Raw genomic sequence first — 25285 nt, 5'->3', positions numbered from 1 at the left:
TCTTTCTCTGCTTAGCCTTCTTCTTTCCAGTATTCTGCCTTGCACATTCCAGTGCTTCCGTCTCCTTGAACACCAGTCTTGATTTTTGTCAACCCAGTAAGATGGCTGTATTGGCGTGGGTTTCTCCATCATGTGCCAAGTTCCAAAAAATGGCCTCCAGGCAGGAAGCCAGGAAGATCGTAGAGCTCACTTTGTTTTCCGTCTCTCAGGTATCATAGTCCTGTACTGCTTGTTGTCCAGTGCTGAAAACTGTTGTGGCATGTATTTTTTTCTAGTTTTCTAGTTGTTTTAAGGCAGAAGGTCAAGTTCTGTACCAGTTAAGTTCTTCATGGCCTGACGTAGAAGTTTTTCATATTTTGTTTATTTAGATCCTGTTTAATTTCACAATAGATTTAAGATGGTTACTCTGGAATAGAAACTACTACTTCAGTAGTTTCCTTAAAAAACATAACTTTTGACTTGACTTTTTGGGATGAAGGAGATATAATGTATGTTCATTGTAGAGTTTAGAAATACACAAAAATGAACCTAAGTCTCATGTAAACTCAAACTCCATATCTCTCCTCTATTAACATTTTGCTGTGTTCTAGTCATTTTTCTGTGATCATATATATAACCCCTTTTATACATAATTACGGGGCATAAACAGGCATACAGCCCTCTTTCTTTGTTCCCCCAATTTGTAATTTGGTTTTATTTGTTTGTTTTGCTAAAAGGCAAAATTTTAGTCCAAGGTTAGTTTTTCATGTTATTGCATGTTCTTTAAAACTATGCTTGTCTGTCCATATTATAATGGCAGTTTAAGATTTCACAACAGGAATATATCATCATTTATTCAGAGAATGTGGGATTGATTAGACATTTTTATTCTTTCCAAAAGTAAGATCTCCAGTCAGTTAAAACTCTACTACTAAATTCATCCATTATACTTTTGGGGAATGTTTTGTCTTTATTTTATCCATTTCCTCCTCCCTGAGAAAAGCATTCTGTATTGAAATTTTACACTCAATTTGGTTTGAGAAGTGTGCTTTGCTTTTCTTAATTGGATCATCTGGGGTTGTAAGCCTGTCTGTGTATTAGAACTGGATAGGGAGCTCGTTAAAAATAAAGATTGTTAGGCTTAAATTAGACTGAATACCTGGGAATCTTCTTTGGATATCTCACCATTTGGGAACCACTGTTCAAAACCTTCTCTCTAATATTCTAGGTTTCCTTAAAGACCTGTGTGTTGATTGGCTTAGTAGGACATAAGATGAGACTCATTGGCGCTCAGCCACAGCCTCTTTGTGTTCATCTATTTAGTTTTTTTGGGGACTTCCACCTAAGATACTGTTTCAAAGAAGTTTTACGCTAAAAGCAAATGTGTTTACCACGGATATTGTTTATTAGAGCTCTGCTTCCAGTGTATAATGGATGGATATCTTTAGTTTCCTTGAACATAGAGAAGCCTGAAGCAAACTGTGTGAGATAGGAGTCATGGCTTGTTGAAGCTTACATAAAACCTTTAAGGCTGGGCATGGTGGCTCACGCCTGTAATACCAGCACTTTGGGAAGCTGAGGTGGGCAGATCACTTGAGGTCAGGAGTTCAAGACCAGCCTGGCCAATATGGTGAAACTCCGTCTCTACTAAAAATACAAAAATTAGCCAGGCATGGTGGCTCACACCTGTAATCCCAGGACTTTGGGAGGCCAAGGTGGGTGGATCACCCAAGGTCAGGGGTTTGAGACCAGCCTGGCCAACATGGTGAAACCCCATTTCTACCAAAAATACAAAAAAGCCGGGCGTCGTGGTGCGCACCTGTATTCCCAGCTACTTGGGAGACTGAGGCAAGAGAATTGCTTGAACCTGCGAGGTGGAGGTGCAGTGAGCTGAGATCCCACCACTGCACACCAGCCTGGGCGATGGAGCTAGACTCTGTCTCAGAAAAAGAATTTAAGTTTTTAAAAAACCTTTCAATAGAAGTAGTTGAAAAATGATAGTTGCTACTTTTACTTGGCAGTTCTTCTAATCCATGAATATGGACCATCTATTTATTTAAATCATCTTTAATTTCTATTAATAATGCATTATAACTTGCAGTGTATGAGTATTGCACTTTTATTACATTTATTACTAAATTTTTATGCTTTTAAATGTTTTTGTGCATGGAATTCTTTTCTTAATTTTGTTTTCAGATTATTCATTATATGTAATCATAATTTTTTAATTTTACCCTTGTATCCTGCAGTTTTAAGTTTTCTGTCAATTCCTTAGGATTTTCTACATATTTTGTAATTATGTCTTCCTTTCCAGCCAGTTATGCTTTTTATTTTTCTTGCCTGATTACACTGGTTAGAATGTCCAGTACAGTTTTGAATAGGAATAATGAGAGTGTAAATCCTTTCCTTGTTTCTGGTCTTAAGGAGAAAGCATTGTCTTTCACCATTAATTATGGTGTTAAATGTAGGTTTTTTGTAGGTGTCCCTTATCATGAATAGTTGCTGGATTTTGTCATGTGATTTTTCTATGGAGATATTTAGTAGTTCTCAAATTTGGCACAAGGAAGCTTTTCATAGTTTTTTTTTTTTTTCTGCCAGATAGATGGTAATTTTAGGATCAGCTGTGCATTGCGTATCATGTAGCCTTAAATGAGAACCATGGCAGATAATTTAATATCATTTGTTGAACAAATATTCATGAAGTGCTTGCAGGATGCATTTCTAACAAGTTCATTTGCTTCTGATGAATGCTCAAGATTTGGATCTAGTAGGTTAGAGGTCAGAGTTTCAGACCCATAATAACAAAGTTTTGTTTCCTCCATGAATTTATTTTTTAAATGGTTTTAAATATTTAAGCATAGAGCTATAAACCTAATACTGAGCCCAGTTCCAGCTTTTTCTAAAATAATAGTTTTCTTTTTGTTACCATGAGCAGTATCATTAGCATGGCTCTTCTTGCACCTTTTTTTTTTTTTTTTTTTTTTTTTTTTTTTAAAGAGACAAGGTCTCTGTCATCCATGCTGGAGTACAGTGGCATGATCATAGCTCACTGCAGCCAGAACTCCTGTGCTCAGCTGTCTTCCTACCTCAGCCTCCCAAAGTGCTGGGATTACAGGTGTGAGTGTGAGTCACCATGCCTGGTCTTCTTTCACATTTTTGTCACCCGTTACTGTGACAGAACAGTGCCACTCAGTAGAGTGGCAATCCAAATAGCTTTGTTTTTGTGCTCAAATTTAGGTGATTGAGATTATACCAGGTTTCCTTTGAGAACAGATTTATAAATAATAATGCACATGTGTTGCTGCTCTTCTGATTATTATGCTCTCCCTTGTGACCATTTACATGACGGTTTCATGGTATGATTTGTATCATACAGGTTTGCCCCATTATTGAAGTTGTATGTAGTCACAGTTTAATTTGTTCATTTCTTCTAATTGACTGTCTTCAACTGTGAAAACAGCTGAAATTCTGTGGTTAATTGAAATCAGTCAAGGTAGTGCAGTTTGATCAAGAGTGAATGTTATTGCATTTGATTTGACATTAATTTTAATTTTCATTCAACATTTTATTTGGCAGAGTAGTGTTTTAGTGGTTTTTGTTTTTTTCTTTCTTTCTTTTTTTTTTTTTTTTTTACAGGGTCTGGTTCTCTTCCCCGGGCTGGAATACAGTGGTGCAATCTTGACTCACTGCAGCCGTCACCTCCCAGACTCAAACCAACTCGCACCTCAGCCTCCCGAATAGCTGAGACTATAGGCGCCTGCCACCATGCCTGGCTAATTTTTGTATTTTTTATAGAGACAGGGTTTCACTCTGTTGCCCAAGCTGGTCTCGAACTCCTGAGCTTAAGCGACCCGCCTGCTCGGCCTCCCAAAGGGTTGGGATTACAGGTGTAAGACCACACCTGGCTGTATGTTAGTATTCTTACTCACAGCAAAATGTAATCAGTTTTATGGTATTTTTGCTAAATCAACTTTGTAAGCCTACTTATAACAGAAATGTCCACATTATTGTAGGCTATTCTTTGCCAGACAAATTGATGGCAGATTCATAGGTATCTAATGTTACCGCTTAATTCCTGCCATTTCAAAAAGACAGCAAATAAGCAAAACCACAGCATTAATTCTTCATGTAATTTAAGAAAAATAGTGTTTCTTTAACTCCATTAATTTAAATCCCATATGGTTCTCTTACAGCAGTGTGATCTAGCTGCATTTCTTCACTGTTAAGAACTATTAGGCGCTTCTGTTGGAGATAGTTTCTAATGTTGAAATTATCAGCGAATGTTCGTTAATTCTTCATGTTGAAGCTGTCACCATGGAAACTTAGGTGTTACAGCAACTAGTTATATGCTATAACTTACTTAGCATTAAGATCATTAAATAACTTACTATATGTAAAGCAGTTGGAAGAGTCATGGAAAGCAATGCCATTTCTTAGCAGATATTACTATCATTTTATTCTTGTTTTTTGGCAAGTGTGAAAATTAAATTCAAATATTCTTTAAGATATATACTTCTGGTCGTCCGGGTGCGGTGGCTCACGCTTGTAATCCCAGCACTTTGGGAGGCCGAGGCGGGCGGATCACGAGGTCAGGAGATCGAGACCACGGTGAAACCCCGTCTCTACTAAAAATACAAAAAATTAGCCGGGCGTGGTGGCGGGCGCCTGTAGTCCCAGCTACTCGGAGAGGCTGAGGCAGGAGAATGGCGTGAACCCGGGAGGCGGAGCTTGCAGTGAGCCAAGATTGCGCCACTGCACTCCAGCCTGGGCGACAGAGCAGGACTCCGTCTCAAAAAAAAAAAAAAAAGAGAGATATACTTCTGGTCTTCAGATGCAACATCACTTTGTGATCTTACCTAAGTGCTCTCTAGGAATTACCATTGTTTATATATAAAGATGCTATTACTGTCTTTGGTATGAAACTCATGTTTATCAATAGATTTACCATGATGTTTTGAAAGTCAGTGGGATTGGGAACAGTGACATGTCAAAATCATCTAGGAATTAAAAAAAAAAAGCAGAACACTGCTCATTTAAGGACTGCTGGTCTACAAACTGAGCTTCTTATGGACTTAAAAATTTGTTAGCTTACCCTTGTTTTATGATAATAACTTAATAACTCAGCATTTGTTTGATAATGAGTTAATATATAATCAAAAAATTTCATGACTAAATAGTTTTTACTATATTATTTGATCTCTAGTTAATGTGACAGGTGAAGGAGTATGGTTGGCTGTTGCTCTTGTATTTTAACCCTTTTATAAGTTTTCAGTTGACAGTGAAATTTTAAACATGGAACTGTAATATGTAATATAGGTAATATTTATTACCAGATATTTACTTAATAAATTCATATTTACAACATTTGTTTATTATAAATCTAAACAGGCAGTTTTGAGTAATGCAAACATTTTGATATTATTAATCTCAGCATCTTTTTATCCCTCTAATTTTGTTATACAGTATTGAGAAAAACCCAATTTAAACAGATTAGCAATTGATAACTGTTTTAAAGCTTGCCTGATAGCCTTAAATGGTCATTCTAGCAGGTAGAAAGAATAGTAAGGACTTTGGACTCGACTCACCAAATTTCTAACCTTGGCTTGCATTTATTAATTGTTGAAAATGAGCTTTGTAGTCAGGCATGATTCCCATTTCTGCTGACTGTGACACCATGGATACATTATGTGACTCTTCCAAGCCTTGAGTTTCTCTCATTTATCAAATGGACGTTATAATACTTTTTACCTCGTAAGAGGTAGATCATATTTGGATTAAGTAAGGTAATTACATGTGTTAAAGTATATCCAAATAATCATATTTGGATTAAGTAAGGCGATTACGCTTGTTAAGGTATGATTTTCAAAAAAGCAAAGTTCTTAGGCAAATGTAGAATGAACATGTGTCACAGATTGTATTCCACTCACTTGTTAATGAGAGAAATAGTAAGATGTTAAACTTGCCCAGAGTGCATTTGTGTATCTAAGTATTTATAGGCAATGTTAATAGAAGATTGCTGAGTTAGATAAGAAACTGATTAATATCCAACGAGGCCAGGAATTTAATCTTTGTGGTTATCTGAGCAAAAATTATTTGCTTCTCTATTGAATAAAAAGCTACAGGTTAACATATATAACTTCACTGTCTAGGACTTTTTTTTTTTTTTTTTTTTTTTAAGAGACACTCTCACTCTGTCACCCAGGCTGGAGTGCAGTGGCTCAGTCATAGCTCAAGGGCTCAAGTGATCTTTCTACCTCAGCCTCCCAAGTATTTATTTATATTTTTTTAAAGATGGACTCTTGCTGTGTTGACTAGGCTGGTCTTGAGAACTTCTGGCCTCAAGTAATCCTCCCACTTTGACCTCCTTAAGTGCTGGGATGGGACTTTTAGTAAATAGTGTGTTGAAGTGTGCATTCCCCTAAATTAGAATTTCTTAACTTAGGCATCCTTGATTTTGGGGCTAGATCATTCTTTGTTGTGGAAAGCTGTCCAGTGTGTTATAAAATGTTTAGTAGCATCCCTGGCTTCTACCCACTAGATGCTTGTAGACTCTTCCTCGATTGGACAGCAGACATTGCCAGGTATCCCTGGAGTCGCAGAATTGCTCCATGTTGAAAACCATTGCCCTGGATAATCTCGAACAGCCTTTGTCTCTATACAGCATTGAATGTACTACCAATTTTTTTGCCTCTTTTTCCAAGCTTTTGATAATTTTTCTGACACATGAAAGCACTTTGCACAATGCCTGACTGGTAGTAATTATTAAATGACAATTGCTACTGTTATAATTATTATTATTACTTATATATTGTTAGGTAGTTCGATAGGTATTATTTGGCTGAATATATCTGGGACATTGATTTGTTAGATAACGTCATTAAAAAGCAAAATAGCCTGAGACACTTTAGTGCAAATCTGTCAGATCCACTCAGAGTTTCAAAATAGTCAAAATTAGTCATTTTTCCTGGTAAGTCCCAAAATCAAATTCATGTTTTTTATACTCTCTTCTGCTGTTTTAGGTATGGTAAATTTTGACCCAAAATGTATACATTGCATTCATTCGTTCAGTTTACTAAAAAATCAGACAAGAAACACTGGCTAATTCCTAGTAATCATTAAAATGATCATAGCACAATATTATCATAGTTGAATATATTACATGTTTATTGTGTAACCAACTGAATAAGGCAGACTGTATGAAGAGCACAGGCTAAGTAGACATGCTTGAATTTTGCCTGACATTTTGTTCTATTAGACAAATAGAATTATTTGTGCCAAATAATGTGCTTGCTTACATAGTTTTAGGGGAGCAGACATGTCTGCACAGAACTGAATTTTATTGAGACTCAGCATGTACAACCTACATGATCAGTGAGACACATCCCCCATGTGCACAAAAATTGGAGAAGTTGTATTTTGAGATTGACACAAAATGAGTTTACTTGGTAGTATTGTAAATAAATTGTTACAGATAAACACCAGTATTAAAACTTGTTACACATTTGTGCTTCCAGGTTTTTTAAATTAAAATTTGTAAATTTGAAAATGAAAGTTTTAAAATGAAAGAACGTTGGTGACACCCCTGAGGCACTGCAGTGAAAAAGGCTGAGAACCACAGCTTAAGAACTATGGCTCTGACTTAGTAAATGTATTTTTAAATATAAAGGCTTCTAAGGAGCACAGTTTACTTTTTCTTGCCCTAGTTACAGCTGACATTTGACTTTTCATTTAAGTTTCACAAGTCACGTGATTTGCAGTTATTTACCTGTCAGGGTAATTAGATTGGAAAACCAGCTATTTCCTTTACTGTTTTAGAAATGTAACCTAGTTTCTTCTCTCTCTCACCCCTTATTACAATTACATAAGTAGGAATGGAACAGAATAGAGAATTGTGTAGGAAATTGGAATTAAAAGTGTTCTTGAGCAGGTTTGGAATTAGAGTTATGGTTGGTGATAAGGGAATTTTTGTCTTTCGGCACGCTGTTTCTGGTGTATAGCAAAATATAGTAAATATAGTATACCTTTCCACAAACAGCTTTGCTTACTAAGCATATAGAGACAAGGTTGTTGAGTACAAATATATGAATTGATAATTTTAGTTTTGTAAAATTGTTCTTTTTTTTTTTTTTTTTTTTTTATTGAGATGGAGTCTCACTCTGTCGCCCAGGCTGGAGTGCAGTGGTGCAATCTCGGTTCACTGCAACCTCCATCTCCCAGTTTCAAGCTATTCTCCTGCCTCAGCCTCCCAAGTATCTGGGACTACAGGCGCGTATTACCACCACGCCTGGCTAATTTTTGTGTGTTTTTACTAGAGACAGGGTTTCACCATGTTGGCCAGGCTGGTCTCGAACTCCTGACCTCAGGTGATCCACCCACCTCGGCCACCCAGAGTGCTGGGATTACAGGCAGTTTTGTAAAATTTGACGGTCTTCATTAGCAATTATATTTCTTAACTGCAATATAGATGTAGTACTTAGAACAACCCAAATAATAGTAGAAGAAAGAAAATTACATAGATGAAGCAGTAAATATTCCTTTGAGTGTTATTTAGCATTTTACTGGCATTTGTTAATTCAACTTTGGAGTTTCAATAAATACTGTCCATTTAAATTATAGTGAAGGTACTGCATAAGATGTAACATTTGTGTGCAAGATTTTAAATATAAAATACTGTAAGAATGACATTTTCACAGTATTTTATTTGTTGCTTTGAATGTGATTAGGTAATGATAGCTTTTCTGCCAAAGGGTTGATTAAAAAGCCAAAGCACAGAAAATAATATTTGAAAGAGTGTATAAATCAGTGATATGTTGGTGAATTAAACTACTTGACTTTCTGCTTTTAAACTTTCCATATGGTATAGATATACATCAAAATTGGTTCAGCAATGTTTTTCCAGATTTTAAGTGATTTTGATGTATTAGAAAATATTGAACTTCTTTTACTGTCCAAGTTTAATTTGTAATTATTCTACTTAACTTCGCCAGATGATTGATTTTTGTTGTTGTTACTTGAATTGTTTATAGAGAGGAATCAAACTACAAAATATAATCAAGGTACTCTTTTTACCATTAAAACTATATTTTAAATCAGACTACAGTGTTTAGTGGTGTAGTAAGAAAGCATCATATATGACAAGCTCTGGGCTCATCTCTTATTGAACCATGTAATGAATCCTTGCTGCAACATCTTTGCCCCTCCCCCAAAGCAGCCAGCATATATTTGAGCATAGTGGCTCTGCTTGAGTTGTATCTTATTCTCATGGAGGAGATAGCAGAGCTTGTATTGCAGCAAGTGGAGCTCTGTGGTGAATCCGATGCTGGATTAAATTTTAAGGATATTAGCAAGGCCCTGACAAAGTGGTGCTAAATGAGCACTTTCGTTCTGGTAATTTTGACTATAATTTTATTGAAGCAGTTTTATTATGCAGGAAAAAGAAACAGCATTTAATTCCAATCATAGTATACCGACCTGATCTCTGCTGCGGGGGTGGAAACAATGAAGAATGCAACATTTTAATACAATTTTTCTTTAAAAAGAGTGCTTTGGATCTAGGTTAAATGTTCAAGACAGTCAGCAAACAACATGCACCGAGGCATTTTTATGGAATTTCAGTCTTGGATCAATTTAAATGCTCAGGGTCTGAAAAAATGTCTCCTAGCATCAAAAACTTGGATTGCTTTTCTCCGATGTTATGCCACTGTAAAGTAGCATGCTCCAACAGCACAGTATCCTTAATGTTTGGATGTAAGGTGGGTTTGAATAATACTTCCTTAAAAAGCTTGGTTTTAAAATCCAATAGTATTTCAGCAAAGAAATATAATTTAGATTATTAGATGGTTTGATTGACTTTAATTCATGTCATAGATTCCTGTCCTTTGTGTGTCTGACATGAGTAAAGAATTGGTCTGTGCACAGTTAAGGTATAGTAGAAAAGGATCTGATTTTTATGAAAGCTGCATGTAAAATGTTGTCCTTCTCCATTAATGAGGATTAATTATTGACTTGGTTTTTATGTGTTGCTACTGTGGAGAATTAAGTGTACGGGAAGCACCATTGATATGCAGGACTGGAGATGGTTTCTGACATCACTTTGATGGAAGAAACTGCTTGTGGCAGGTTTAATATTTACACTAATGCCATAGACTTTGATTTTGATACTAAATTGTATTGCTGTTTAGATTGTATAGAGGAAAGAAAGCTTTTGAACAAAATAAACACCAAAAGAACCATGACTTTACTACTCATTTCCTATAAATGAAACTGGTTAATTTAGTAATGTGTTCTATATAAATAAAATGAATGTAAAGTTTGCCTTAAAGATAGGTTTATGGTTATTCTTATATAAAATATTAAATGGAACAAAGAACGGGTGCATTTTTACCTGATTTCTGCAATCAAAAACAACATATGCTGAAGCGGGTGGATCATGAGGTCAGGAGACCAAGACCATCCTGGTTAACATGGTGAAACCCCATCTCTACTAAAAAGTACAAAAAAATTAGCTGGGTGCGGTGGCGGATGCCTGTAGTCCCCCAGCTACTCTGGAGGCTGAGGCAGGAGAATGGCGTGAACCCAGGAGGTGGAGCTTGCAGTGAGCCAAGATCACGCCACTGCACTCCGGACTGGGCCACAGAGCGAGACTCCATCTCAACAACAACAATAAAAACAACATATGGTTTAAAGCTATTTGTAGGAAGAGAGCCCTCTAATGTAGTATTTGGGGGAATAATTTCTTATTTTGAGGTATTGTTTTGAATCAAACTTTTTTTTCTTTTTAGTTTTTGTAGGACTGAAACTTTTCAATTGCTGATGTGAAGAGGTCTCAAATTGCTAGCTGATTAAATTAGGCTGAAAGGGTTTTACCCCTTTATTAAAGAATATATTGCTTTTCTGGTCACCCAAGCATTTTTCCCTCTTTACTTTAAATTATTTGTTTTGTCAGAGAATTCTTATTTTCCTGCTGAGATTTCAGAAATTTTCTGAAATAGGAAATGGAAATGATTGCACAAGAAAAAGTATGCTGCTGATAGAAACAGATTTTTAACAAATTTAACATTCATATTGGTTGTTAAACTATGAGCCAGTGTAAAATTCATATGCATTGTTTAAATAGCTAAGGCTACATTTTTTTTTCTCTAGGTGTTAAGCCTGTTTTTTCATGTGGTATGTACAAGAGTGTTTTAGGGAAAGGATTTTAAATTTTTTAAGGAGTATTTTTATAAAGCTTAATCACTGTAAAAAATGTTCCTCCTTATATGTAGGTAAATTAAACATCTTATGCATATAAGATGTTTCAAAATACTGCTATTATTACAGAAGGTTTTAAGAAGTAACATGCCATTGCTCATGGCTAGTCTGATAGGCTCAGTGAACTTTAAACTCCTCCCCATCCCCCACTCCTTTAAACCACTTTGGATGCTGTTAAATTCATTGCACAGCAGCACTTGAGGTTCTTGGTTGCCCTCTGGTGGGAAAATGAAGAAAATATTTTATTGAAAATGTCACATACTTGGTAATTAAAGATAGTTAAAAGGGCATCTAAGTTATATGTTTACAATTTAGGAAATCATTAGATACTTTGGGAAATAAAAAGGAGTGGGTTATTTTGGGGCTTAGCCATTTGTGGATAGAATTTTTAAAAATTGTTTTCCAAAATGAATTTTATGGCAGGTAGTATTGACAAGAGACATGCAGAAATATAGTTTCTAAGACTTCAGCATCCTAGTCACATTTTTCATTAGTGTATTTTGATAGATGCAAAATTTATTAAAGCTTTATGGTGAAACTGACAAGTAAATTAATTAAAAATTTTAATATGTGATTAAAGAAGAATACTTATTGGGGGGAATTATACCAAAATTGTCCCACAACTTTTAGTTAAAACATTTCAGAAATGGCTTGAGACAGTAAGGGTAAACACATCTTTCTTTCCAGTGTATAAGCTAATACCAATATTGCATGTGCAAAAAGTTTATTTCCTAACAGTACTTCTAATGCCAATAACTGTTTACTTCCTTAATTTGTATGTAAACAACAAGTAATCTTACTATGTAAATTCCAAATCACATTTAAAACTAAGCTGAATATTTTCATTTATGGCAGTGAGCTTTTGAAAAGGAATAAAAGCACCACCTTGTTTGTTGGAAATATCTTTTTAAAAAGTCAGTTTTCTACGTGACTCGAGTTTACCTCTTAACCCTTCTGTTCTTTATGAGACATTTATCCAAGAAGGTTACAGTAATAGATTATCATGAAGAAGCAATATGTTTACTATAGAATCTTGGAAGTCTCCATGTATGTCAGAGTGAGAGTGTGCATGCATGTGTATAATTGGAGCAGTGTCACCAAAACATGAGTTAATTTCTGGTGTCAGTGCCTGTGGAAAGAAGCCTGTTTAATCTCTCACGTTAGAACTCAGAGAAAGGACCTTTGGGAATGTAAGGAGAATGCAGAGGACATTCAAGTTCTTAGTGTAGAGACTATGAAGCTGTTCGGGAGGCAGTTCTTTTGGGGGTGGATGTGAACAGAAATTAGCAAAATCATAGTGCCTCTGAAGGTGTGCCAACTCCTTAGTGTAGAATTAGCTATTTCAAAATAGTAGGCACAGTAAGGCCGGAGCCTAAGGTCCCTAGGGGAAATGAGGTATGTGATGATCAGAAACTTACATTTTGTGAAGCTAGTTAAAGTTGTTTGTTTTTTTGTAGTATCAAGCTCTTGAAAGTTCTTGCCTTTACTAACTGCCCTAAGAGAAGCCGTCAGAATGCTTTTTGTAATAAAGCATTAAAGTATGTTTGGTGACAGCAGTAATTGAAGTGAGAGAATCCCAGAGGGAAGGCAGAACACCCAGTATAAAGTCAGGAGTGTTTTTTTGGGTGTCTTCTCTCTGCAGGGAAATAGCATAAGGTGTTAAAACCGTGGCGTTTCTATTTTATTGGAAAAGGTACTGTTCTCACTTAGCTGTGTTTCTTGGCCAGGGATACAAGTAGCTTCAGGACTTGTTCATGACTCCTTGCTATGTTGCTTCATATTCTTAATGATTTGCTTTTTGCTGTTGAAAGATAATTGGGTGGAAAACGAGAAGACCTATCTTACAATTACATCATTTTCCCCACTACCCACCCCACTTCTCCCTGGGTGAAATATGCTTAAGATATTTGCAAATAATAAATACTAAACTAACAATGACTTTAAACAAACAGACCCCTATTTTTTCCTCATTATAGTCAGCTTGGAAATATGCAGCTGCTACAGCTGTGGACGTCTTTTTCTCTTGGCCTTTGCTTCATTGAAAGATGTCTGTTGCAGCTCTAGTCATAAAGACAGGGAAAAGAGGTGGAAAGGGGAAAGGAGTGTGGTTTATAAAGCTAGTAGATGTCTGTGTATATTTCATTGATTAAAACTGTGTCACACAGACTCTCCTAGTAGTAAGGGAGAGTTGGAAACCAACTACAGTCAGCTGTTCGTATCCATGGATTCCACATCTGTGGATTCAACCGACTGGATCAGAATTTGGGGAAAAAAAATTGTGTTTGTACTGAACATATACAGACATTTTTTCTTGTCATTTTTCCCTGAGCAATACATTATAACAACTATTTACATAGCATTAACATTGTGCTAGGCAATGTAAGTACTCTAGAGATGATTTAAAGTATATGGGAGGATGTACATAGGTTATTTGCAAATACTACATACACCACTTTATATCAGGGGACTTGAGTATCTTCAGATTTTGGTCTCTTTGGGAGGTCCTGGAACCTGTCCCCCACAGACACCAAAGGATGACTGTACAGTATTTAGCTTTTATAGCCTCTATATTAGACAAAAGCAAGGAAAACAGATTGTAGTGTTGGGCAAAGCAATCTACAGTGTCTGACCTAATGCATACACACAGTATTTTTACTGAAGTCGGATTAATTTTAGAGCTTGTCAAGTAATGTGTCTGTTTAGCTGAAATAAAGCAGAAAAGTCCAATTGAGGCTCTCTTCACACATCTAGTTGATAAAATGTCTACATAAAGGTTGAAACGTAGCTTTATTGAGTGTTTGCTTCCTGTTATGTTTCTTTTTTTTTTCTTTTCTTTTTGAGATGGAGTCTCACTCTGTCACCCAGGCTGGAGTGCAGTGGCGCGGCCTCGGCTCGGTTCACTGCAGCCTACACCTCCCGGGTTCAAGTGATTCTCCACATCAGCCTCCCGAGTAGCTGGGATTACAAGTGCCCACCACCACACTCGGCTCATTTTTTTGTATTTTTAGTAGAGATGGGGTTTCATCATGTTGGCCAGGCTGGTCCCGAACTCCTGACCTCAGGTGATCTGCCCGCCTTGTTCTCCCAAAGTGCTGGGATTACAGGCATGAGCCACCACGCCGGGCCCCTGCTATGTTTCTTTATCCTTCTCACTTCTTTGTTCCAGCCTTCAGAAGCAAAAGTAAACATTGCAAAAAAGCTACCATTACACCGAAGTAAAAGGATTATGTCCCTTTACTGTTAGGGTATGGTACGTGGTATGTAAGGTTTCCTTGAAGCAGTTCACTGAGCACTAATAGGTAACTTAAGATATTCTTATTTAAGAATACTGTTTCAAAATAGATTTCAAATTGAAAAATACTGTGTAATAAATAATGATCAATAGCAGTTTGCTTGTTAGAATTGGATTAGAATAATTTTTAACAGTAGTTAAGGTTAAATGCCTTTTGATGTTAAAAGCACAGCCCTCCTCTAGTATCTTCCTTCTTCTAAGATGAAATGTACTTTCTCATGTCTGTGCTACCAAACCTTTACATTGAGCCGGTATCTTTAGGGTACTGTTCTATTTTAAAGTCCCTTTTTATTGACTTCATGGTTTCTCCAAAGGAAAAACAGTATTCTTCAGTGACTGTGGGACTCTAGCTAGTTCCTCAGTCTTTCAGGATGGTGTATTAAACTCCTTTCTTTCTCTGCTGGATAGAGGGGTACAGAGAAAAAAGCCCAAAAACTCCTTTCTTAAACTGAATGAATTAAATAATTTTTTCATGTATTGGTAAATAGTTTCTATAAGCATTTGCTGATAGCAGTGGCCCATAATATGTCTGCAGCTAGAAATAGTTGATTATTGTTCTCCTATATCCATTTAGAACTATACTGTGATATATATTATTAGCCTTTTCTTTGAAAATCTAGTACATTACATTTTGGAATGTAATTTTTCTTATCTTCCTTTAAGAATGTACTTATTTTTGAAATTTTCTTTTTCACACTTTGTATAGTTACAAAATTTTCTTTTTATAAATGGACAATCATAGCACGTTTTAAAAGAACATTTTATTTTAAAACAAATACCACTTGGTTTAAATATATAACACTGAAGCAGTGTAATCATTTCAGGAAGTTAAAATAGGGTATGTGTCTTTCTCATTTTTACAAAGAAAATTATTGATTGATTAATTTATTCATTGATTCGTTCTCTCAGTAATTAAGCACCTGTGCACTGGGTATATAGCAGTAAACAAAGGAAATCTGCCCTTAAGGCATTTATGTACTAATCATGTTACCTAGTGTAACTTTTCTGTTATTAATTTAGAAATTCTGTCAGTGGAGATGCTGGAATAAAACTTTAGCGTATTAAATTCTACAGTGTACATAGTAATGTCTTTTAAAGCTCTGTATTAGTTGGCTAGGGCTGCCATAACAAAAACTGCAGATTTATTGGTTGGTTTAAACAACAAATTTAATTTCTCAGTGTTCTGGAGGCTGAAAGTCCAAGCTCAGAGCGCTGGTGAGATTTCCTGAGGCCTTTCCCCTGTGCATGCTGAGATTTCCCCTGAGGCCTTTCCCCTTAGCTTGCAGATGGCCACCTTCTTGCCGCCTCTTCACGTGGCCTTTCCTCTGTGCATGCATATCCCCGCTGGGTCTCTCAGTGGGTCCGAATTTCCTTCTTTTATAAGGAAACCAGTCAGATTGGACCACCACACCCTAAAGGCCACATCTTAATTACCGTTTTGAAGTCCTTGTCTTCGAATAAAGATACATTCTGAGGTACTGGAAGTTAGGACTTCAGTATATGAATTTTGGTGGGGAGGGCTGGGGACATAATTCAGCCAGGGCTTATTAATAAAGGAAGAGCCAGGGCTTCTAAGTTGACAAGCATGTGAAAGAGGTTTTGAATCTAGGCTTTGATGATACATCACATTTTTGTAAAACATTTTATTTATAAAGTTCACTGAGCATTTGTAAATTAGATTTGAACAAATCCTATCATCAAGGGAGATTGCCAAGTGAATAAGTAAGGGTGATGTGGTTTAAGAATATTCAATTTTTAAATTACTTTAATTTTCAGATTAAGAAAGTCATTGTAGCCCCTGCTTCTCAATTTGGCCACCCTATCCCTATTTGCTACTACCAAAGAAGAAATATCTTGAGCATGTGTTTGAGAATAGAGGTAGGTAAGAAGACAGTGAATGTTTTGGTAATCTGAGTTTTAATTTCTTTTTTTATTTTTATATATATTTTTTTGAGTCCGAGTTTCACTCTTGTTGCCCAGGCTGGAGTGCAGCGGCATATCTCGGCTCACTGCAACCTCTGCCTCCTGGGTTCAAGCGATTCTCCTGCCTCAGCCTCCTGAGTGGCTGGGATTACAGGCGTGCGCCACCATGCCTGGCTAATTTTGTATTTTTACTAGAGACGGGTTTCTCCATGTTGATCAGGCTGGACTTGAACTCCCGACCTCAGGTGATCCGCCCGCCTCAACTTCCCAGAGTGCTGGGCTTACAGGCATGAGCCATCGCGCCCGGCCGAGTTTTAATTTCAAAATGCGTCTGTGTGTGTTTGATGACTACCTGTGTTTGAATTAATACAGGTCTAAGGTATGTTGTGTTAAGTGGGCTTTTTATGGGTTGGCTTTAGGAACCTAGTCATAATTTACATTCTTATTTTAAATTGTTCCAAACAATCAAAAACTACTAATTTTTGGAATATAGCCTATCCATCAATAGGGAACTGTCTCTATAAAAACATCTCAGACAGCAGGAGAAGTTATAGTTCATGATTGCTTATTAGTCTTGCAGAAGTAGAAAATAATAACTTTTGTTTGATAGTATGTTTTAAGGAGTGAAGCAGTTGACTGTGTTTTTCTGGACTTACGGTCCAAGAGTGGGTTTGTTCTGACAGTATAGCTGTGTTTTTTAAGAAAATGAATCTATTTTAAGGTATTTTTGGCACTTGCTGGAGATAAAGTACATAAAAAAGAAACCTTCTCTTGAAGTTCATAGCCATTAAGAGATGTGATACACAAACCACTGGGAACTCCTGGCAGAAGCCTTTTTTTTTTAGGCTTCCTCAGTTGGTTTTAGAGAAAAGAGCAATCCATATTTGACATATTTCACAAATTTGAAATATAAATTATGATCAGCTAATAGTTGTAAAATGTCTCTCTGTGTCAGTTTTCTTCTCTTTGCCATTAATGGTGGTGGGCAGAAAAAAGTTAACATAACCTAAACTGCTCTCTGAAAAGGCCAGCTTGTAAGGTTGGCTGCTGACTAGTGTCTGGAAACTTAGATTTCGGGAGGATTCCTACCACTAGCTGATCAAGTCGCTTACTGTGCCTAAACTGTTTGTACAAAATATTATTTCTGCCGAATACCTCCTTCTGGGAGTCTGAAATTTTGTCATGCGCTAGGTGCCTATGTGACCAGCCCACAGTGAAAACCCTGGGTCCTGAGTCTCTAACAGTCTTTCATGGTGGATGGCATTTCACGTGTATTGTCACAACTTGTTGCTGGGTGAATTCAGGAAATCTTGTGTGACTCCACTGGAAGAGGATTCTGGAAAGTGGCTCCCGGTTTTCCCCAAACTTCCCCATGTGCCTTTTTTCTTTGCTGATTTTTGCTTTGTAGCCTTTCGTTGTAATAAATCATATCTGTGAATATGACTCACTCTCATAAGTCCTACGAGCAAATCATTGAATCTGGGAACAATCTTGGGAATCTTTCAACACAGGCCAAAAGTTAAAATTTTTGAATTCTTAACCATGTTCAGCAAAAGCTTAAGGAAAAAAAAGGAGAGACCTCATCTTGGGAATCTTTCAGCACAGGCAAAAAGCTAAAATTTTTGAATTCTGAACTGTGTTCAGCGAAAGCTTAAGGGAAAAAAAAGGAGAGACTTACCAAGTTGGTATCTGAAGGATGATGGAATAGCGATGATTTATTTCCAGATAGAATGAATCTTATTCATATGTAAAAAAGCAAATTTTCTCTTTGTTATATGAAAGATCTTAAGAAAGAGTAACAATATTGGAAAAGCAGTCATTAAAATATTTAGAATTGCTTTTAATTACCACCCCCCCCACCCCATACAAACCAGAATTGGGTTGAGTGAACCCTAGTGGTATACAAAAGTCTGACAGAGTATGATTTCTTGGTTATTTGCATGGTATTTAAAATTTGCCTTTATTAAATATTGAGTAGATACAAACTAATAGGTATAAAATATATGTAGGTATAAAGAATGGCTACATAACATTAAAAGTAATAAAAGAGTGATACCTATTCCCTTAGAAGTCCCCTGTTTGCTCTCCTCAGATTCTTTGTCATTCCTTCCCAACTCAGTAATAATTCCGAATTCTATATTTGGTATTCCTCGCTTTTTTTAAAACAATTCCTGAACAATAAATCGTTGATTTTGTATATTTTTGAACCACTGGGTAATGTCGAATATAGTTGTTAGAGATTTTATGGCTTGTGGCTTTTTGGTTCAGCACATTAGGATATGTTCATTTTTTATTTCTCTTTTCTTTTTTTCTTTCGTAACTCTGTTAACTGACCGTTATGTTATCTTCTGATGAATAGAATCAGTTGGGAATTTCAATGTCAAATTACCAGTGTTTTCTGTTTAGGTTTACACATTTCTTGTCTTGTTTTGACTGTCCTTACATAGCTAGAAGTCATAATCTCCTATGTAGTATTGTCTTCTAAAAGTTTTATATTTAGATCTTTTCACATTGAGATCTCAAATCTGCCTTAAATTTTTGTTTTGGTATGATACAGGAGTCACATTTCATTTTTTCTAATGGATACTCAATTGTCCCAGTCACATTTATTGACAAATTCTTTCCATTTTCCCCATGATATATAATGTCCTTCATTCCCACATGTGAGTCTGTTTCTGAACTCTTACTTATGTTCCACTCATCAGTCGGTCTAACCCTGTGCCAATATGCATTCTCTTAATTACTAAAGCTTTAGAATAATACCAATTTTAATTGTATTTGTATACAAATAGTAATATCATTTGTAAATTGTAAATAACAAGTTTTGCTGCTATCACACAAAAATAAAATTCCTGAGTCAAAGGTTATATGTATTTAATATTTTGATAGTGTTAAATTGCTGGCAAAAAGTTACTTTCATTTATATTTTTACCTGCATTAGAGTTTCTGTTTTCCCACACCTTCATCAAAACTAGGTATTATTGGGCGTTTGTGGTTTTGTGGGTATGCCCAGATAAAAGTGAGAGGTCATTGTTTTAATGTGCATTTCTTCATGAGTGGGAGGATGAACATCTTTTCATTGTTTCTTGAGTACCTGTAATTCTTTATACAGTGAACTGTCAGTCTATGTGTCTTGCTCATTTTTCTTTTTCGTTTTTTAAAAATTGATTTGTAGGACTTTATTATAAATTTCAAAACTGGCCCTTTTGTAATGTACTTGAGCTCTCCCTCCTCCTACCCCTCCCCCCAAACTGGTTGGCATTTTCTTTTTAAGTTGGTGACAACCAAAGTTTTAAATTTTATGTATTCAAATTTATTAGTCTTTTTTGTTTCTGAGTATCATTTCTTTTTTCTTTCTTTTTTTTTTTTTTGAGACAGAGTCTCGCTCAGTTGCCCAGGCTGGAGTGCAGTGGCGCCATCTCGGCTCACTACAGGCTCTGCCTCCTGGGTTCACGCCATTCTCCTGCCTCAGCCTCCCGAGTAGCTGGGACTACAGGCGCCCGCCACCACGCCCGGCTAATTTTTGTGTTTTTAGTAGAGACGGGGTTTCACCGTGTTAGCCAGGCTGGTCTCCATCTCCTGACCTCATGATCCGCCCACCTCAGCCTCCCAAAGCCACCGTGCCCAGCCCTGAATATCATTTCTTACTTAGACTTCACCATTCCGGCGGTAGGAACAGGTTTATTCATATTTTGTTTAAGTGTTTGGGTCAGTTCTTTATATTTAGGTCTGTGATCTAATAGGTAATTTTTTTTAAGTTACGCCGTAAGAATCCTTATATTTTTCCCCAAATGGCCATTTACCAAATACTATTTATTCAATAATCCATCATTCCCCTACTGATTTAAAGTATTATTCTTATCACAGCTATTACATTTGCATATTGATTTGGTTGTATTGTAGACTCGGTGTTCTGTTCAACACTTTGTTTCTCTTTGTGCTGCTATCAAACTTTGAATTATTGAGACCTTCTAGTGCTTCTTTGTGAGAGAACTGGATAGAGCCAGTTGCCTCTCATGACTTTTAATTCAGAATTTTCTTCTCATATGCTAGTTTTTCCAGATTATAATTACTAGTACCCTGCCACATACTCGGACTCACCCAAATAAAACTGTATTGATACTTTGATTGCAAAAACATTATTATAGATTATTTTCTTGGAAAATTCAAACTTAAAATAATGAGTCTTTATCCAAGAATAACTAAGTAGTGTTCCTTTATTCACTTCCGTAGCATTTTGAAGTTTTCTTCATAGAGATTGGCCCTTTACATTTAATTCAAGTTCTCATTTTTGTTATTGTTGTTGCTCTTGGAAATGGGATGTTTTCTAACAGATTTACAAATATGTACTATTTTATTTAATCATTTTTACTAAGTATAATTTATGTTCATTGAGCTGTGTCTGTGTAAAGCGTACAGTTTGATTAGTTTTGACAGCTGCAAACCCCTGTGAAACCATTTCCATAGTTGAGATACAGAGTATTTTCCTCACTCCAAAAAGATTGTTTGTGCTCCTTGGTATTCATTCAGCAAACTCCCCACCAGGTACCACTAATCTGCCTTTCTCACGATAAATTATTTTACATTTTCAAACATTTTATATAAATGAATTCATACAGTAAGACTCTTTAGTGTCTTTTTAAAAAAAAAACTCGTAATGCTTTTGAGATTCATTGAGGTTGTTTGTGTCAGCAATTTTCTTCTTATTGAAGAGGTATATTCTGGTGTCTGGATATAAAACACTTTGTTCATTCCTGTCTGTTGATGGACAGTTAGATTGTTACCAGCTTTTGGCTATTTTGAATGAAGGTGTTAGGGATCTTCATGTACAAGTTTTTGTGTGGACATGTATTTTTATTTCTCGTTGATAACTGTCTTGAGGTTGTTTTCATATGCTAGGTATAAGAATGGTTATTTTCACATGTGGGCAGTTGATGAGAGTCCCAGTCACTCCACATTTTTACCAATGCTTGTCTTTGTCTCCTCTTTCTCCCCAAATTTAGCCATTTTAGCGGATATGCAGTGATTTAGTGGGTATTTTGACTTTATTTGCATTTCTTTGATGACTTGTGATGTTGAGTATCATTTCATGCTTTACATGAGTCAATCTTCTTTTGTTAAGTGTTTTGGGTTGAATTGTGTCTCCCACAAAAAAAATACACGTTGGGGCTGGGCGCGGTGGCTCACGCTTGTAATCCCAGCACTTCGGGAGGCCGAGGCGGGCGGATCACGAGGTCAGAAGATCGAGACCACGGTGAAACCCCGTCTCTACTAAAAATACAAAAAATTAGCCGGGCGTGGTGGCGGGCGCCTGTAGTCCCAGCTACTCAGAGAGGCTGAGGCAGGAGAATGGCGTGAACCCGGGAGGCGGAGCTTGCAGTGAGCCGAGATCGCGCCACTGCACTCCAGCCTGGGTGACAGAGCGAGACTCCGTCTCAAAAAAAAAAAAAAAAAATATATACGTTGGAGTCCTAGCCCCTAATATCTCAATATGACCTTATTTGGAGATAAGGTCTTTACAGAGATAGTCAAATTAAAATGAGGTTATTGGGGTGGGCTATTCCAGTATAACTGGTGTGCTTATGAAAAGGAGGAATTTGGTCAAAGAGACGTGACACAGCAAGAATGCCATGTGAAGATCATGACACGGCAAGAATGCCATGTGAAGATGAAGACAGATCAGAGTGATGCATCTGTAAGCCAAGGAATGCAAAAGACTGCCAGCAAGCCGCTGGAAGTTAGGAAGAGAGGCATGGAACAGATTCGTCCTCACGACCCTTAGAAGAAACCAACTCTGCTTGTAGTCTTCTAAATTCCTTGGGGCTTTCAGTGCGAACAGCCATGTCATTTGCAAATAGAGACAGTTTTACTTAATCTTTACTGGCTGTTATACTTCTTCTTTCTTGTGCCTGCCTTCCAGCCACAATTAGGGCCTCCAGCATAATGTTGAAAACAAGTGAGGCAAGTAAGCATCCTTTCCTCCATCTTAATGTTGAACATATCACCATTGTGTACGTTAGCGGTAGGGTTTTTTGTTTGTTTTTTGAAACTTTTAGGTTCAGGGGTACACGTGAAGCTTTGTTACATAGGTGAACAGATTATTACCTCACCCAAGTATTATGTCCAGTACCCAGTAGTTATCTTTTCTGCTCCTCTCCCTCCTCCCACTCTCCACCCTCAAGTAGACCCCAGTGTCTGTTGTTCTCTTGTGTTCATCAGTTCTCATCATTTAGTTCCCACTTATAAGTGAGAACGTGAAGTATTTGGTTTTCTGTTCCTGTGTTAGTTTGCTAAGGATAATAGCCTCTAGCACCATCCATGTTCCCTCAAAAGACATGATCGTGTTCTTTTTCATGGCTGCACGGTATCCCATGGTGTATATGTACCACATTTTTTTTTAGCCAGTCTGTCATTGATGTCCGTGTCTTTGCTATTGTGAGTAGTAGTGCTGCAGTGAACGTTTGTGCACATGTGTCTTTGTGGTAGAATGATTTATATTCCTCTAGGTATATAACCAGTAGTGGGATTGCTGGGTCAAATGGTAGTTCTGCTTTTAGCTCTTTGAGGAATCACCATACTACTTTCTACAATGGTTGAACCCATTTATACTCCCAACAACAGTGTATAAGTGTTCCCTTTTCTCCGTAACCTCACCAGCATCTGTTTTTTGACTTTTTAATAATAACCACTCTGACAGGTGTGAGATGGTATCTCATTGTGTGTTTGATTTGTATTTATTTAGATCTGTTTATGTGATGAATGACATTTATTGATTGACGTATGTTGAACCAGCCTTGCATCCCGGGATGAAGCCTGCTTGACTGTGGTGGTTTAGCTTTTTAATGTGCTACAGGATTCAGTTTTTAAGTATTTTGTTGAGGATGTTCATCAAGGATATTGGCCTAAAGTTTTCTTTTTTTGTTGTGTCTCTGCCAGGTTTTGGTATCAGGATGATGCTGGCCTCATAGAATGAGTTGGGAGGAGTTCAGCTTCTTCAGTTTTTTTGGAATAGTTTCGGTAGAAATGGTACCAGCTCTTCTTTGTACATCTGTTAGCTGTAGGGTTTTCATAAATGCCCTTTATCAGATTGAGATTGTTCCTCTGGATTTTTAGTTTGCTGAGAGTTTTATGAATTGGTATTCAATTGGATCACATATTTTATATGTCTGTTGAGATAATCATATAATTTTTCTCCTTCATTCTGTTAGAGAATTACATTAATTTATTTTTTAGATGTTAAACTAACATTGCCTTCTTGAAATATATCATATTTGGTCATGATGTATTATCCTTTACAGCATCCTTTTCATATTCAATTTGCTGTATTTTAAAAAGGATTCTTGCATTTATGTTCATGAAGGATATTTGTGTCATTTTCTTTTTTTATAATGTGTTTGTCAGGTTTTGGTATTAAGGTTATGCTGATCTCATAGTTGGGAGATGTTCACTCTATTTATTGAAAGAATTGTGTAAAATCGATATTGTTTCTTTCTTAAATGCTTGGTAGAATTTAGTGTATTTTGGCCTGGAGTTTTCTCAGTGGGAAGAATTTTGGTAACAGATTGAATTTCTTTAATATATGTTAAAGAAATATCTTTATATTTCTTATAAAGACGTATATATGTAAATTTAAGAGGCCACTCATATTTACTGTTTTATATTGTGTCAGAATATGGTGTGTGGTAAGATGTGTTTTTTGGGGAATTTCTTGATTTCATCTAACCTATTGGATTAGTTTGCCTAAAGTTTTTTATAATTTTTTTATTATCTTTATAAGATCTATAGGTTTTTTTAGTGATAACCTCTCGCATTTTTTATTATTGGTAATTATATTCTCTCTTTCCTTGATCTGTCTACAATAGGGTTTATCTATTTTTATGATTATTTGGCTTTGTTAATATACTCAATTCTTTGTTTTCTGTTTCATTGATTTCTGCCTTTTATTATTTCCTTCTCTTCCTCTCAGGTTTACTTTACTTAGTCTTTTTTTTTTAATAGCTTCTCAAGGTGGATCCTTAGGTCAGTGATTTTAAACTTTCATTTTTAATATAAGCAGTTAAAGCTACAGATTTCCTTTGAAGTACTTGTACAGTTTGTTAATAGTTCAGAACCCTCAGGTTCAGTAATTTACTGGAAGTACTCACAGAACTCACTGAAAGCTATTATACTCACAGTTATGGTTTATTACTTGAAAGGATACAGATTAAAATCAGCCATGGGAGAGATACAAGGGGCAGAGTCCAGAAAATTTCCAAATGAGGAGTTTCCAGTTGTCTTCTCTGGAGTTATGGATGATGTTAACCCTTCTGGTAACAATGTGCGACAATAAACACTGAGTATTCCAACCAGGGAAATTCAATCAGGACATTCCAAGGGTTTGGAGGGAGCTAAAAGCAAGGTTAAATTCTTTACTACATAGTCCTATTTAGCTTCATTATTACTCCATTCTGAATTGTTTCTGATTTCCTTCTTGAGTTCTTTGAACCATGAGATTTTTAGAAGTGTGTTGTTTAATGTTCAAATATTAGGAATTTTACTAGATATCTTGTTTTTCAGTTAATTCCATTGTGGTTAGAGAATGGATTGTTTGTGATTTCAATCCTTTTAAATTTGTGACTTGTTTTGTGGCCTAGCATATGGTCTGTATTGGCAAATGTACCATATTCACAGAAGGTGATGTATTTTCTTCAGTTGTTAAGTGTTGTTTATCATAAATACTAATTAGGTCAAGACAGTTGATTGTTGAGTTTGTCTGTCTTATATTTGTATAGTTCTATCAGTTGCTAATCAGGGAGTTTAAATCTCTTACTAAAATTGTAGAATTGTCTGTTTCTCCCTTTA

General features: G+C 36.3%; 1 protein-coding gene across 14 annotated transcripts in view; it reads left to right on the top strand.

The window, feature by feature from the left end:
- The first annotated feature begins 8360 nt into the window (after window positions 1-8360).
- The window catches only part of DLG1 (discs large MAGUK scaffold protein 1), a 192127-nt gene continuing 175202 nt past the window's right edge, over window positions 8361-25285 (top strand). For all 14 annotated transcript variants that reach the window (XM_030823041.1, XM_030823038.1, XM_030823037.1 and 11 more), the window contains exon 1: window positions 8361-9731. In XM_030823041.1, the coding sequence (XP_030678901.1) occupies window positions 9540-9731 (192 nt within the window). In that variant the 5' untranslated portion in view covers window positions 8361-9539. The remainder of the gene's footprint in view (window positions 9732-25285) is intronic.

This window comes from Nomascus leucogenys, chromosome 11 (genome assembly GCF_006542625.1).
Source record: "Nomascus leucogenys isolate Asia chromosome 11, Asia_NLE_v1, whole genome shotgun sequence".
NCBI lineage: Eukaryota > Metazoa > Chordata > Mammalia > Primates > Hylobatidae > Nomascus > Nomascus leucogenys.
This window is presented reverse-complemented; position numbering and strand designations above follow the sequence as displayed.